The sequence below is a fragment of the Carassius carassius genome, chromosome 8, assembly GCF_963082965.1.
Source record: "Carassius carassius chromosome 8, fCarCar2.1, whole genome shotgun sequence".
NCBI lineage: Eukaryota > Metazoa > Chordata > Actinopteri > Cypriniformes > Cyprinidae > Carassius > Carassius carassius.
In genome coordinates, this window is record NC_081762.1 from 30,559,578 (window position 1) to 30,575,627 (window position 16,050).

At 41.7% G+C, this 16,050-nt stretch overlaps 1 protein-coding gene and 1 long non-coding RNA gene across 2 annotated transcripts in view; one reads left to right on the forward strand and one right to left on the reverse strand.

The window, feature by feature from the left end:
• The window catches only part of LOC132145718 (uncharacterized), a 383,521-nt gene that overhangs the window by 32,328 nt on the left and 335,143 nt on the right, over positions 1 to 16,050 (forward strand). The window lies entirely within an intron of this gene.
• On the reverse strand, positions 1,190 to 15,979 carry p3h4 (prolyl 3-hydroxylase family member 4 (inactive)). Its single transcript, XM_059556923.1, has 7 exons — positions 15,323 to 15,979; positions 12,565 to 12,714; positions 12,316 to 12,487; positions 12,013 to 12,141; positions 10,662 to 10,807; positions 9,624 to 9,707; positions 1,190 to 2,042 (listed from the first exon to the last, which is right to left on the reverse strand). The coding sequence occupies exons 1-7, from the start codon at positions 15,776 to 15,778 to the stop codon at positions 1,893 to 1,895; spliced, it is 1,287 nt and encodes a 428-aa protein (XP_059412906.1). The 5' UTR covers positions 15,779 to 15,979; the 3' UTR covers positions 1,190 to 1,892.

A 16,050-nucleotide genomic window follows, 5' to 3' on the forward strand; every position in this document is an offset into this window, starting at 1 on the left:
GCTTATCCTCCTTGTGAAGGGTGTCAATGATTGTCTTCCGGACAACTGTCAGATCAGCAGACTTCCCCATGATTGTGTAGCCTAGTGAACCAAACTGAGGGACCAATTTGAAGGCTCAGGAAACCTTTGCAGGTGTTTTGAGTTGATTAGCTGATCATCACAATTAAAAGAACCAAAGACTTAAAATGCTTCCGTTTGTGTGCATTGAAGTTATTTAATACACGAGTTTCACAATTTGAGTTGAATTGCTGAAATAAAGATGATTAAATAAACTGGACATCCATATTTCTATTGTGTCTTTAACCCTTTGCAACCTCCAGTCCTTTACTGCATAGAGTACTGGAGACTGCAAAAATATGACGAAATATGAGGAAGTGGCCTGCAAATATTGACAGCACCCACATTAACTCTCTATCAGCATGGCCATTCCATGTCATATTAGGAGACATTGCGTAACATATCTGCGGTAAACACAATTTTTTGCAACTTTGCAACAGGTATGAAAATTACACTGTTAAATTTATAGATGTACTTTTGAGTAGAATTTGCACAAAATTGTTCATTGTCACATTTTAAGTGGTTACCTGATGAAAATGAGTGGTTCTCGTTTAAGTGTTGTGATATCATAAGCTGACTTGACTTCCTGTTCTGTCTCCCCCTCCTGCCTTTCTTTACTGAAACCTCATGGAAGAACAATAAGGGGGATCTCTATCAGAATAAATGTTACTGGCCATACATTTAGTTAGGCTTCGGGTGCCACGGGTTACATAATAACAATACGATTTAAATAATTAAGCCAGACCTATAAGACTGAGGTTTACAGGTTCCTGTTGTTAATTATAGGATACATACACATACACACAAAACCGTTTTCCTTCAAATTTAATTTTTAAAACCCAGAAGGCACAGAATTGTTGATCTCAGGTTCTCACATTTGGTTTTGATGGATTTTGACTTAGGAAACAGACATTAAATACAGCAATCAAAAGACAGACAGAAACAGAAAGATTTTGCAAGTAACAAACTTAAGGGTGATCGAGCGTAATCACACCCAGGTAGGTGACAAAATTTTGGTTAGGCCACCAATCAATTTGTATGTTTATTTCAGTTGTTACAGGAAGTGTTATATTCACAGATAACAACAAATGTACCTAATTTTAAATGTACAAAGGAAGACCACAACAAAGAATAACTGTTATATCTTTAGATTTTATTTCATGGGTCTTGAGGCCCATGGATACATTGCTTCTGTAAAGTGCTTTGAAAACACTTCTTAAAACACTTCTTTGTTTTTTTGTGTTGCAAAGTTGAGCTTGTATCAAAACCTTATGAACTATATATGGCTATTAAACCAATCAAAAGCAACCCTAAATAATGGATCTGAATAACAGCACTGTTTTTAAGCTGCTAACAGCTGAATTTTGTCTCATATTTGATCAAGTGTATTTACACATATTTCCATGATATATAATCTTCCTTATCAGTCAAAACAAACAGTGTCAGCAACTCTCTTATAAAGCCTGAAAATGAAATCATCTATAAGTGATTCAGAATAAAAGAGATTGCATGTGAAAAGAGGCAGATACATTTCATATCAATAAAAATATGTTGTAATAGATCATATGAAATACATGTGAGGAAACAAAAGCCAAAAAAAAAAAAGCTCATCTAAACTAAAAAATACAAATCTGGATCAGAGACTGTTATTATAAAACTTATTACATTGAAATTATACAAAAAATCAAAATACTCTACTTAAAAGTAAAGTTAGACTGGACACAGTACAATCCATCTCCAATGAAAAAGGGGTAAAGTGTCAACAAGGGATGAGGAAGACACCAGATGAAGACTCCCTCAGGGAACTAGTATAAATAATATGATTTGGTTTGTGCTTATTCAGCTGGTTCTCCTGTATCTCCTTTAGTTTTGGGTTCCTGCCACCATTCAGCCAGGAAAGACTCCTCGTAGTCCCCAATTCCCTCAAACTCTTCATCAGGAGGACTTGACAGAGATGAAGCTGCTTCTTCTGAACTAACAGTATCCTGTTAAAAACACACGGTTCATAAGCACATGTTAATTTTATTATTCCAATGAATAGAACAATAGGACACACTCAAAACATGTCTGCCTATTGACCATTTTAAAAGCTACTGTATTAGCCAGTTTAAGGACATTTCCAGTTAGTTGTCCCACCCATTCAAACCATTGGTGAGAGGCGTCACACAGTGATATTGTGGTAATTTATTTAATCATGCAATTAAAAAATACAAAAATAAATTCAGAACCATGTTGTTCAGTGGTTGGTTGCTCTTTCAGGCCCAGAACTAACCTGCTTTTAAAAATTAAAATATTTAAAAAAACAGCTCAACCTGGAGATTATTAAAGCTTGCAAAGGTTTCCTGGTTGGTCTAATATTCCTTCCCAGTGACAAAACAATCACCAAATCATCTGGTGATTGACCTCTGATGTTTTGGAAGAGGGAGACGTTTCATGAATGAAGGAGGGTTCTGTTATTATTTTCTGAAAACTTTGCTGTTGCTGACAAAGGTGTCCAGCTTCTCATATAAATTATAAAAATGTTGCATATAGAAACTCTGCATGTAATAACCTAGAACACTGTCTTAGACTTGATGGCTGCTCTGTCAATTCTTCGTCATCAGTTAGGAACCTAGGTGTGCTATTTGATCGCAATCTTTCCTTAGAAATACACGTTTCTAGCATTTGTAAAACTGCATTTTTCCATCTCAAAAATATATCTAAATTACGGTCTATGCTCTCAATGTCAAATGCAGAAATGTTAATCCATGCATTTATGACCTCAAGGTTAGATTATTGTAATGCTTTATTGGGTGGTTGTTCTGCACGCTTAGTAAACAAACTACAGCTAGTCCAAAATGCAGCAGCAAGAGTTCTTGCTAGAACCAGGAAGTATGACCATATTAGCCCGGTCCTGTCAACACTGCACTGGCTCCCTATCAAACATCGTATAGATTTAAAAATATTGCTTATTACTTATAAAGCCCTGAATGGTTTAGTACCTCAGTATTTGAATGAGCTCCTTTTACATTATAATCCTCTACGTCCGCTACGTTCTCAAAACTCAGGCAATTTGATAATACCTAGAATATCAAAATCAACTGCAGGCGGCAGATCCTTTTCCTATTTGGCGCCTAAACTCTGGAATAACCTACCTAACATTGTTCGGGAGGCAGACACACTCTTGCAGTTTAAATCTAGATTAAAGACCCATCTCTTTAACCTGGCATACACATAACACACTAAAACATTTCTAATATTCAAATCCGTTAAAGGATTTTTAGGCGGCATTAATTAGGTAAACCGGAACCGAGAACACTTCCCATAACACCCGATGTACTTGCTACATCATTAGAAGAATGGCATCTACGCTAATATTTGTCTGTTTCTCTCTTATTGTTGGGGGGTAAGTTCTCCTCTGACCAGACAAACCAGCTTTATTTATTTATTTATTTTTTGTGATTAATCCTGTTTATGTAAAAAAATTAAATAAAATCAAGGCAAGACATATGTAATACTGCAGCCCCAAAGAGTCAATAGAACTGCATGTTTAACTCTGGGGAAAAAATAAAGAGACCACTCTGCAAACCTGTATTAGTTGCTTTCTTATGTTGAACATAGAATATATTTTGAAGATTGATGGTAATCAAACAGTTGGTGGTTGCCATTAACTTTCATAGTAGGAATAAAAACATACTATGGACATCAATGGCAACCACCAACTGTTTGATTACCATCAATCTTCAAAATATTTTCTACGTTCAACATAAGAAAGCAACTTAAACAGGTTTGGAACAACATGAGAAGTTTCCATTCCATTCCAGTGTCTGTTGAATTCTAACCTTATTCTGCTTAATGAAATACAGATTGGGTGATTTTATAATTTTGTTCAGTGTATGTATAATCTGCCCCATGTTTCCTTGTCGAGTCTTAAACGTTATTCCCCGTTGAGCTACCTGTGTGTTCCTGCCTTGTACTCCTCGTTTCCTGGATCATTAAAGAGGTTGTGAAATTCTCCTACGTCTTCTCATTCCTCGCAATAGTGCAACCGTGACAAAACACCTTTTTTTATTTATTTTATTATTTTGAGCAGTTGTCCTTTTGTGCAAATAAATGCTCTAAAAACAATATGCTAGTTTGGAATTTGGGAGAAATGTTGTCAGTAATTTATAGAATAATACAAAAATGTTAATTTTACTCAAACACATACCTATAAATACGTGATCAGAATAAATAAATAAAGATCAGAAAAACTGATAATTTTACAGTGGTCTCTTTTTTTTCCAGAGAGCTGTAAGTGGGCTTTGGGCTACCAGGCTGACTGGTTTAACTCTAGTTAATGCACTGATGTTAACAAATGGATATGTGTTGCAAGCTCACAGAAATAAGGAAAAACACTATTAATTAGATATGCTCAATGTGAAAACGTACTCGGTTACTAACGTAACCTCGGTTCTCTCTAGAAGAGGGAACGAGTACTGCGTCTTAGCTAAGACGCTACGGGAAAAATCTCTTTTCACGATACACTGAAGCAAAAAATTATCCTTAATTTTGAATTATTGTAAAGCGCATTTGCAGCAGCACACAGCCATAGGCGAGACGGCTCACTCGCTCATTGGCTGCTCTGCGGCAACTGCATAAGCCTATCGAGCGCAGGCTGATGCAACATCAGACCAATGAGCTTCGCGCCCTCCATGCCACTTCCTGCCGAAACGGGTGTGGCCTAACCCTATAAAGGGAGCTCGAAAAGGCTGACTCACCTGATTTATTTCATCGCCGAAGCGAACCAGAGTGAATCGTACGCACGGCAGAGAACGCAGTACTCGTTCCCTCTTCTAGAGAGAACCGAGGTTACGTTAGTAACCGAGTACGTTCTCTTACGAGAGTTCTCTCGTACTGCGTCTTAGCTAAGACGCTACGGGAACCCAATGTAAAGCGCCGTGCGCACAGGGATCACACACCAATAAACCTGGAAGCGACGCCCAGGATTTACAGTGCACAATCACCAGAGGGACTCACAGAGAGTCCTAGAACAAGAGGGGGGAGACCCTCCGTCCCATATCTAGCAGCGTCCGTAGACGCAGCAATATGACATCACATAATCAAGGCAAGGCCTGACCAATGTGGTAATGTGGGTCTTACGCGATACTGCCCATATAACAGTCTGCAGGGCATAGCGCTTGCGATCTCAGAGTTCCAATCAGGACCCTGATTCAACTATACCGACAACAGCTTTGCTTGCAGGGCGGGAACCTCTAGGTTAAAGAACCTGATAAATGTAGACGGCGAGGCCCATCCTGCCGCCATACATATATCCTGTAAGAAAATCCCACTAGACCACGCCCCCGACAAGGCGACGCCTCTTGTGGACTGTGCTCTGATGCCCAGTGGGCACTGAAGGCCCCTGGAAGCGTAAGCTAACGCTATAGTGTCAACAATCCATCTGTATAGAGTCTGTCTCGAAACAGCCATTCCCTTGGAACGTCCACTAAACAAGACAAACAGCTGCTCAGTCTGTCTGAAGACAGCAGAGCGAGACACATAAGTTCTTAAAACCCTAACGGGGCAAAGAAGACTCGAGTCTCCATCCTCTTCTGACACCGACAGGGCAGACAGGGAAATAACCTGAGCCCGAAACGGTGTGTTGAGGGATTTCAGCACATAACCGTGCCTAGGTTTGAGTATGACCCTTGAGTCATTAGGCCCAAACTCCAAGCACGTCGGGCTCAGCGAGAGCGCGTGCAGGTCACCCACACGCGTTCGGATAGGCTCGAAAGGGGAACCTTTCATGGCCTCCAAAACCGTCGAGAGGTCCCATACAGGGACTGACGGAGGTCTGGGAGGATTCAGCCTCCTAGCTCCTCTAAGGAAGCGGATGACCAAATCGTTCCTCCCTATTGACTGACCGAGCGTTGTCTCAGAAAATGCTGCGATAGCCGCAACGTAAACTTTGAGCGTGGAGGGGGCTCTGCCCTTATCTAACAGCTCCTGTAGGAAGGAGAGAACCTCCGTCACCTCACAACTAAGGGGTGAACGTCCCCGAGCTGTGCACCAGCTGGAGAAAACTGACCACTTCGAGGCATATAGCCGTCGAGTCGACGGAGCTCTAGCCTGAGTGATAGTATTTAGCACTCCTACTGAGAGATCAGCGGGTAACCGTTGAGCGCCCACACATGGAGGGACCACAACTCCGGTTGAGGGTGCCAAATCGAGGCCCTGGCCTGCGAGAGGAGGTCCCTCCTCAACGGCACTGGCCACGGGGCAGTGTCTGCTAACTGCATCAAATCTGGAAACCATGGTTGGTTCTTCCAAAGTGGTGCTACAAGCAGTACTTAGCATCTTGTTTCCCTCACCCGTTCTATCACCTGCGGAAGGAGGGAAACGGGGGGAAAAGCATAGAGCGGGCAGCATGGCCACCTTTGTGACAGCGCGCTTTCCTTCTTGGAAAAGAACGCGGGGCAGTGAGCGTTTTCGTGGGACGCGAAGAGGTCCACTTCCGCCCTGCCAAATCTCTCCCACAGCAGCTGGACTGTCTGTGGGTGTAGAGACCATTCGCCCGTGGGAATGTTGTTTCTGGACAGTATCTGTATTTGAAAATACGCATCCTTCAGATCCATCGACATTAACCAGTCTCCTCTGCGAATATGCGCGAGGAGTTTCCTGGTCTTAAGCATTTTGAAACTGTGTTTCACCAATGCCTTGTTCAGCTGTCTTAGATCCAGTATGGGCCTGAGACCCCCGTCTTTCTTGGGCACTAGAAAGTATCTGCTGTACAGCCCCCCTTCGCTTTGAGCTTGAGATACAGGCTCCACAGCCCCTGTTGCTCAACAGTTTTGATATTTCGGCCCGAAGTAGGTGTGCTACTTCTGTTTTGACCGTAGTTTCGACGCGCACTAAAAAGCGCGAAGGGTGTCGAAAAAACTGTAGCGAGTAGCCTCTCTTTATAATGTCTAGCACCCAATCCGAAACCCCTGGAAGCGCTGACCATGCATCTGCATGAATGGCTAAGGGTTGGATGCGAAGTGCGCTCTGTTGGCTGGGCAACGGCAGCGCTTGGATGTGCTGTAACATGGGCGTTATGCCTGTGACGTTTGAGGCGGGGAGCGCGCTGATCACAGCGGGCAGATCGCTCTTCCTCAACCCCGCCACGGTGCTTAACCGAGTGAGGGAGGGCTGAGCGGGTCCCGTGGGACTCGTGCTGTCTGTGAGTAATTGTGAGCTGTAAGCGTGCACATTTACTGCTTTCGACTCGCTGTCTGCCTGGGCAGAATGCACGTGCACGGGTTTCGTTTTTACAGAAACCACACGCCGTGTGTGACATAGTGTTTGTGGGCACTGAGGAGTGGGCACGTTTACTATGTAGTAAGCGCGATCGACCTGAGTCGCTCTTATGGGCGCGAGCCCTGTGTGAAGGGCTGTGCTTATATGTGGAGATGGGCACTGAGCCGTGGGCATCGTCACTACATTTATAGCAGCATCGGCCGTGGCCGGGACACCAGAAATTACACTCTTTTCGGGAAATATCTGGGTAGCCGTGATAACGGCTTTTGTGTGCAGGCAAGCGAGCAACTGTACAGGCTTGCACGTTGCAGAAAACGCTGATACAGTCACAATTCCTGGAACTGAAACAGCGGCGCACTTGGGTGAGAGCTCGGCCACAGCGGAACTCGTACACCGGCGCTTTCCTAGAAGTGCTAGGATGACTTCGGGGCTTCCGGCCTCACCGTAATCCTCTGCCGTGGTCCCCGCGGTGCCGGGCGACGGCTGGTAGAGCGAGAACGGGGTCTCGAGCTGCGTTGCTGACGCTGTTGCGATGAAGCAGCAGGAGGCGGGGGGCATGGCTGAGAGCTTTGCGGGGCCGGTCTAGCACGACTCACTGCAGAACCGGAGCCTGCCCAGAAGCAGAAAAGATCCGCGCGAGCAGAGATGACGTCATGCGGCAGGCTTTTGATGGCAACACCGCTTTCGTCCGCCGTCCAGCAGAGGGCGGGCAAAGGTGCTTCGCTATCGCCTGCTCCACCGGCGGAAGTGACTGGTAGCCTCTGTTTTTAGCATCATCCAGTGCGGAGAATGCTGGCGAAACAGACGAACGAGTTCGCGCTGAGTAAGGAGTGTTCCAAGCTTTCGCCACCTCTTCATTAAGCTCAGGAAGAAACGGGGCGGGCTTTGAGCTAGGAGAAGTACGCTCATCCGGAAGAAAGCTACCATCCAGCCCGGAACGAGAGGGGGGCGTTGGTGCAGACCACTCGAGGCCTAGGCTCGTCGCGGCCAGCGTGAGCACTCGCATCAGCTCCTTCTCGATATCAGCCCGTCTGCTGTGCCTCTGAGCAGAAGGCGCGAGATCCCCGGAGCTCGCCCAACCTTCACTGCCCGAAGCTAGCAGAGAGCATGTGTCCTCTTCCCCCGACGCGGCCCTGAGATCCACTTCCTCGGAAGACGCGGCAGTAGACAGCGGGCGCTGGCCGGTGAAGCAGCGTGAACCGGCGAGCTCGGTTGAGCTGGAGACGGTTCCGGAATTCGTTGGGAGCGGCGCTTTTTACGTCGCTGCGGCGCAGCGGAGAATGCAGGCTCGGAGAAGAATGCAAAGCGAGTCTTCAGAGTCACCATTGGCAGTAGCTTGCAGTGAGGGCAGCCGCCGTCAGCGAGCACGAGCGCTGCATGATCCTCACCCAGGCAGGAGACACAGATGACGTGACGGTCTCCTTCGCTGAGCGGGGCTCTGCACGAGCCGCACGAGGGCATCTTTAAAAAGACGCAGCTCTTTTGCGAGTGTGTGTCGCAGGGCGAACACACACGAGGATACAAAAAGGATATAGGCGCCGGAACGTGCAGCAGGAACGGCAGTGGAAGGCGGCGTAGGCCAGCGGCTTCAGGAATGGCTCGTCCCGCTGAGATGCTATCTGACGACGCTTGCTTCCTCTCGTGATCCAACGATGCGTGAGCTTCGCTGAAGAGATGAAAAATCAGGTGAGTCAGCCTTTTCAAGCTCCCTTTATAGGGTTAGGCCACACCCGTTTCGGCGGGAAGTGGCATGGAGGGCGCGAAGCTCATTGGTCTGATGTTGCATCAGCCTGCGCTCGATAGGCTTATGCAGTTGCCGCAGAGCAGCCAATGAGCGAGCGAGCCGTCTCGCCTATGGCTGTGTGCTGCTGCAAATGCGCTTTACAATAATTCTAAATTAAGGATAATTTTTTGCTTCAGTGTATCGTGAAAAGAGACTTTTCCCGTAGCGTCTTAGCTAAGACGCAGTACGAGAGAACTCTCGTAAGAGAACTATAACTACTTCTTTTGACCTGCTCTGCTCTTAAAAGACAATTCAGGCCATGTGTGTGTGTGTGTGTGTGTGTGTGTGTGTGTGAGAGAGAGAGGGAGAGAGAGAGAGAGAGAGAGAGAGAGAGAGAGAGAGAGAGAGAGAGAGAGAGAGAGAGATAGAGAGTATATCCTTGTTTGGCTGGCTTGGAAAAGTCAATCCAAGATCAACCTAAAACAACACACAACTTAATTTACCATTCAAGAAATATAGTTAACTTAGGGTTATTTTATGTAGCTAATCTACTGTGCTATTAAATAACACATTTAAGGGTTACCTCGTCATCTGTCTGTAAATAATTCTGTGCAAACTCCAGAAGTTCCCTCAGTTTGGTGGTTTGATTGAAATATCTAAGAGCTTCCTGTATGGACAGAAATGTTAAAACAGTAGGTGTGAAAACAAAACCCAAGCAAAGCCAGAACATTTACAAATATATGTCCATTATCAGGCCACTTCAGAGTGACTGAGCAATTCAGTGAAAACAAAGAAGAGACACCTTTATCGGTAGTTTCTGTCGTGGGGAGGAGTGTGTGCATTTGTAGAAGATGGCATGTGTGGAGTTTGAGTTAAAAGAAGCCAAGCATGGAACCAAATCCATACAACAAATAAACTCATCCATAAATAAAATTAAATAAAATAAAATCTCATAGCAAGAACTAGCAAATCTGGGTCAGTCCATGAGGATAAGAAGCACTGTTGTACTTAAAGCACTTGGTGGCCACACCAGATACTGTCTGCTACTTTTGATATTGACATAATAAAAGCAGTTGAATGTGAGAGGATGTTTTTATTTGCAAAACAGTAAAGTATTTAAAAAAAAATAATTGATTATGATAATTTGATAATAAAACTACATAATATGCAAAATGTAAATGAATAACAAATGTGAATGTGTTTTGTCTTTTATATTTCAAAACCATGTGTTTTATAAAGCTCATTTCTCATTTAGATATATTATACAATGCTTGCTGTTAATTCATCTAGATAATTCCATATAATTATTTCTGCTAAAAATCAGTTAAAGAGATATAAAAAGGATTTTAAGCTTAATTGCAATTAATTATAACTTTTTTTCTCTATTTGATTTATATTTTGTGATTCTTTGTTTTTGTTTGCAAAATCTTTTTTTTCTCAATTAATATATTGTTTGAATATATGTAACATGGGTTTGATTCCATTGTCAAGAGAAACAACAACAAAAATGTATATGCCACTTCAGTATACTGTTATGGGGCAATTGTTGAGCATTAGAAGCATTACTACATCTTTGTCATTTTGGTACGTTCATGATATGCGTGTGTGTGTGTGTGCTTACTGGTCGTGGTTGGAAATGCTCGTCCTGCAGTCCCCACTGTTGTCTGTGGAATCTGTAGTAGGCCATGTTCTGCTGCATCACTTGATCGTTTGCATCAAACAGCATATAGCTTGCTGCACACAATGCTGCATTCTGCACATCATTTACTAGAAGGACAAATTAATAAAAGTCATTTATAAAGCAACCTGTCCTCCATCCAATACGCTCGTATAGGTCATTTGTCCAAATCCCTGAAATACGACCCATCAGAGCGTAAACTACAATTGCACCCCTATCAGCAAAAGGTCGTTTTCATATTAATGTTTTGTACTCTTTTATTTGAACTCTGATTTGCGTTTCGTGTAGATTATTGCGTTATACCTTGATATGTAATCATGCTATCATGGGTTCGATCCCAGAGAACGGATGTGCACGTAAAATGCATATGCTCAATAAATCATAATTTAGCATGATTTCTGTGAGGGTTAGGTTTAGGGGTGGGGTTAGGTGTGGTCATTCGAACGAATAAGCCACCTAGTAAAATATGTACTGTACAAATTACTGTGAGATCGGTGTAAAAAGTCCACATATTGCATTTAAATAAACGTGCGTTTTGATTGGTAATGACGTTACATGACGACAGACGCAACGCGATACTGTCAGTATTTTTACGCCAGCTAGAGGGCGCTTAACTTTAAAATGTAAATATAGGTCGTAATAAGGTGCTTGCACAAACCTATATGGTCGTTTTTTGTAAGAGGACAGGCTCTTATAAAGTGTTGGTTTTAATGAAAACATTTTGGCAATGAAGTCTTAGTCTATGGGGCATTTATTCTTGGTTTATCTCTATGATTGGATTGTTATTTGATTGAGTTTGTACATTCCATTAACACACGTTTTAACCATTTTAGAAGCAGTAAAATCTATAGAGTACATGTCACTTTAACGCCAAATTCACATGTGACAGAGCCACATCTAAAATGGCTCTCAGTTCACCACCTGAAATGGTTTAGTGATCAGTTTGCTGTTCAATCAGTGAAAATGCATGAAGTGGTCAAGATCAACAAGTCTGTTACACTGTAAATATCTTGCAAACATGTTATTCTATCAGTTTTGAATAACTCACAGTTCTGCATCAACAGTGTATCGTGCCAATACCTCTAGATGTTTATAAGAACTAGTGTTTAATAAAAGTGTTTACAAGAACTGGATACTGAGAGACTTGAGTATGTCTCCTACAATAATAATGTTTTAAAATACACCATTCCCCATTATACCAACATTTACTAATTGATTGTAGTATTTCTGGTGTCTAATGCTGAAAGAAGATGATAAACATTTTTTGTTGTGTGTGTGTGTTTACGATACTTACATTTGTAATAAGCAAACTGCATGTAGTGGTACATGGTGGCAACAAATTTCTCCACAAAGAAACCACCAACATTTGGAATCAAATTTTCCTCACATTTTACTTTACACTTAATTACTTCAAAATAGTAATCTGGGGGAGAAAAAATGAGAGAGGAAATTGCAGTTATATGTCAGATCATCGATGGACTTCCCATGTATACCAAGTAATTTGCTTTTGAACTAGGCTAATTTAAGTTAGGATGGATTTCTAATATTCAAAGCTATATTTGAAGCAAATCTGAGAATGCATCATGATATCACTGACCGGCTAAGGTTGGGTAGAAGTCTTTAAACTCCTGCACGTCGTATGATCCCTCACAGGACATCAAACACGTGTTGAATGTTTTAAAATACTCAGCAGCCGCCAGCTCCATGTCTCGTGTACTGCTGCTAAAATCTCCTGAATTATACAGCTTTACAGCCTTCAGGAATAAAGCCTAAGAGACAGATTGATATGAACCCATATTTAGTTATTTCACACTTAGTTATAAACACAATTAGAGAGAATACATACCTCATAGGGCTTCTCCTCATGGTCTACGAGGTACTCCTCCGTGTCAAACAGGCTTTTATAGTAGTTGAGACTCCTAGTTAGAAGGGGGTCCTCAGGGTTTCGCTGTAGATACGTGTGTGCTGCCGAAACCGCTCTCTCCAACTCATTCATCTAGACGCACATAACATAAGATAACTCAGTGTCTAGATTGTTTTGTTTAAATATGGTTTTGCAGTTTCTCATTTCACTGATTTTCTTATATCTCATTTAGGTATCAGCTTTGTATTCAGGTCTCTTCGGTTTCATTTTAGGAGAAAAGTTTTGTATAATTACAAAATGTAAAATTTGTATTATTATTGTAAATTCTGAAACTATCGTTTAAATAACATTATACATTTCAGAATATCAAGAGTTAATGGATAACATTTTTCTTCAATGCCCAGCATTGTTTATGCAGAACATTTTCTAAATACACTACAAAGGATTATATAAGTGTAACTTTTCTAGTATAAGATCAATACTCTCTTTTTAAACGTAACACTGGTGTACCAGTTCGTTTAAGGTTGTTGCATGACCTTGTTTTCCTGCTTGAGTCTCCTGCTTCACACACTTGTGTCATGGGGGAAAACAATCTAACACTTTTAAAATGGTCTTCCTACAGGTTTTAGCAGATATCTCATTATCATCTTCACACACTGTGATCAGACTTTTCTCCAATACTAAAGACTCCATGGTCTTACATTTGTCTCCTTCAAAGCTTTTGACTAGATCTCAACAACATCACACAATGTGCTCAGATTCTTCTCCTTAGCTGGAGACTCTTTTACTGCCCCTAGTGTTCATTGCACCTAGAAACTGCAGCAAATCTTATTTTTTGAGTTTTGCAGAAATGTAGACAAAGGCAAGTATTTCCAATGAGCCTGTGTAGCAGGTTTGTCTCCTCTAAAGTTCAGAATGCATCTCAACAACATCACACACTCTGCTCCTAAAGAATCTGTGGGGTTTATATTTGTCTCTTTTAAGGCTTTAGAAAAGATCTAAACAACTTTACAAAGTATGCAGTAAAGTACTAGAAGTACTAGAAAGGCACAAAATTAAATAAAAAAAGAAAAGAAACCATAAATTCAGAGTTTAAGCCTATATTAAAATTTAATTTATGCAAAAATACAGTTAACATTAATCTTTTTGACACACTATATCATAATAGAACCGTACAGTTTATGTGCATAGGGCACATCATTTGTTGGAAATAGTAATCTACCCAGTGCCTTTATCAAAACCTGATTTACAGGAACAGTAACCCTGGAGCGTTCTTTGCTGAAAAACACATGGCTTATGACTCAATCCAATCCAAAACAAATTTGATTATTAATATATATTATTTGGTAGAAATGTTTGAGCTCATATTGATACAAGTTGTTGAAATCCCTTAAATTTATAGAAGACCATTATGAGCGATCCAAAGCCTTTAGCTAAGGAGATAATCTGAGCATAATGTGTGATGATGCTGAGATCTCTTCTAAAGCTTTAAAGGAGGCAAAAGTGAGATATTCACTGTATTCGGAGAAAACCCTGTGTGTGATGCTGCTGACATTGCTTCTGAAATGTTTGTGCAGACCATATTGAGAGTTTTGCAGGAGACAATGCTGATAAGCAGGAGAATCAAGCAAAAGTCTCAATATGATGTTAAAGTAAACTAGAAACCGGCATTTTTGAGATGTTAAAGAGATCAAAATTTTCAGCTTTTCTTTCCTCTGTGATGTTCTTGTTAAGTCTTTATCATCAGTCAAGAACCTGAATGTTGAAGTCACATTTCTAACATTTGTAAAATTAAACTTTTTTCCCCATCTAAAGATTATCTCGAAATTGCATGTTTTTAGTATAAAATACAGACATGTTAATGCATTTATTACCTCTTTACACATTTCTTGACGACACATGTCGTTAGTATTTGCATCTGTGTAGTGAAACGAGAGCGTTAAACACCATTAGGCACTGCATGCTGGTATTTAATATTTATTACTGCTTTATAACTTAATTATAAACCAATATATGGTGTTCCATAGTATGCAACTGTAAAAGTGGGAATAATCTATAGCAAATCTGAAATTATTTGGGTTTCTTATTTAATTAGTTCCTTTTATTTTAAATTATTATAGCAGCAATAATAATAATAAAGCAAATATTGCCTACCTTTCTATAACCTTAGCCCGATTTGCCTCAGATTTCTGTCTTTTTAATTAACATTACTTTTCTCGTCAGTGGTTGTGAATCCTCATCCAATCCATCCTAAATCTTATGAACGGTCACTATTCACGACAGTGACTAACTGAAATATATATAACTGAAATATATATTCACGACAGTGACTAACTGAAATATATATAACTGAAATATATATTCACGACAGTGACTAACTGAAATATATATATTGCGTTAAGCAGTTTTAAGACATTACACGTTTAAAGCGCGCGTGTCTTGTCATCACGAAGCGCATCATGCGTGGACGTGGCATGTGTGCCGCTGACTGGACCAATGAAACGCAACGCACCGATTGAGACACAATCAAAAATACATTATTGCTGATAGAGTTAATCTAAACATGTTGCTAGGCTGTGGTTGTTACAAGTGATTAAGACAGTTGGGGAATGATGTACAGTAGTCCATTCGTCGTTTATTACCATTTTCAGTGGACAGTTACATTGTATGTATAGCATACTGTGAAGCAACACCTAAACGCGTTCTGGCTCATCGCAAATCCACAAACGGGATCTCTTACCTGGAAATAGATGTACTGAAGGTAACGGTAGGGTATCCTCTGTTCGAAAGCACCCAAAGTCTCTCTCTTAGGATATGATTTAGAAAACACGGGAAAGTTTGTTTTGCACCTTTTCAGGCATGCAGCTCGCATTATGATGTGGCCCATGATCAGGAGGGTCGTTTCCGTGTTGTTCTCCTCGTAGTCCCGGCCCACGGAGCTGCAGTTGTGGCTGCAGTGCGCTTCGCTGTCCTTGAGCAGCCGATGCAGGCGCAGGCTCAGCTCCAGATATTCAGCGCTCTGCTTCCAGTCCTGAGCCGTGTACATCTCTAACGCGTGGCCGTACGCAGACTCCAGCGGCATGAGCTCGTTCGCTGGAAAGCTTTTGAAGCTGTACTTCTCATACTGAGCCTGAACAGTACAGAAGAGATATGCAGAACTGAAAAACACGACTAAACATATTCCTGCTTGGGCCATACTTCTGTCCCTCACTGTAAGCGCAGATCCCCGTGTAATAACGGAGAGTGAAGATTCATGTCAGACTGCACGTAGGAAATCTGTGGTCCGTCGGGGTTAAAGGAGTTGCGGTGATGGAAACTCTGCATGCCTCCCAAAATCTGATCTGGACTGCTTCTCTGGGTCTAAACGTCCGTCACTTTTAAGTAGGCCTAGTCTTTGCACTGAGAAATACCTAAAGTTGGAAATTTTTGACAGATTATTGTTGCTTTAAATATGAATAAAACACTTCC

What these genes read in the sequence shown, in the direction of transcription:
- p3h4 (XM_059556923.1), bottom strand. Translation starts at nt 15,778, where the DNA reads ATGGCCCAAGCAGGAATATGTTTAGTCGTGTTTTTCAGTTCTGCATAT. An exon ending in ATGAGGAGAAGCCCTATGAG is followed by an intron (nt 12,488 to 12,564) that starts GTATGTATTCTC and finishes TCTGTCTCTTAG; the next exon opens with GCTTTATTCCTGAAGGCTGT. An exon ending in AGCATTTCCAACCACGACCA is followed by an intron (nt 9,708 to 10,661) that starts GTAAGCACACAC and finishes CTGTCCATACAG; the next exon opens with GAAGCTCTTAGATATTTCAA.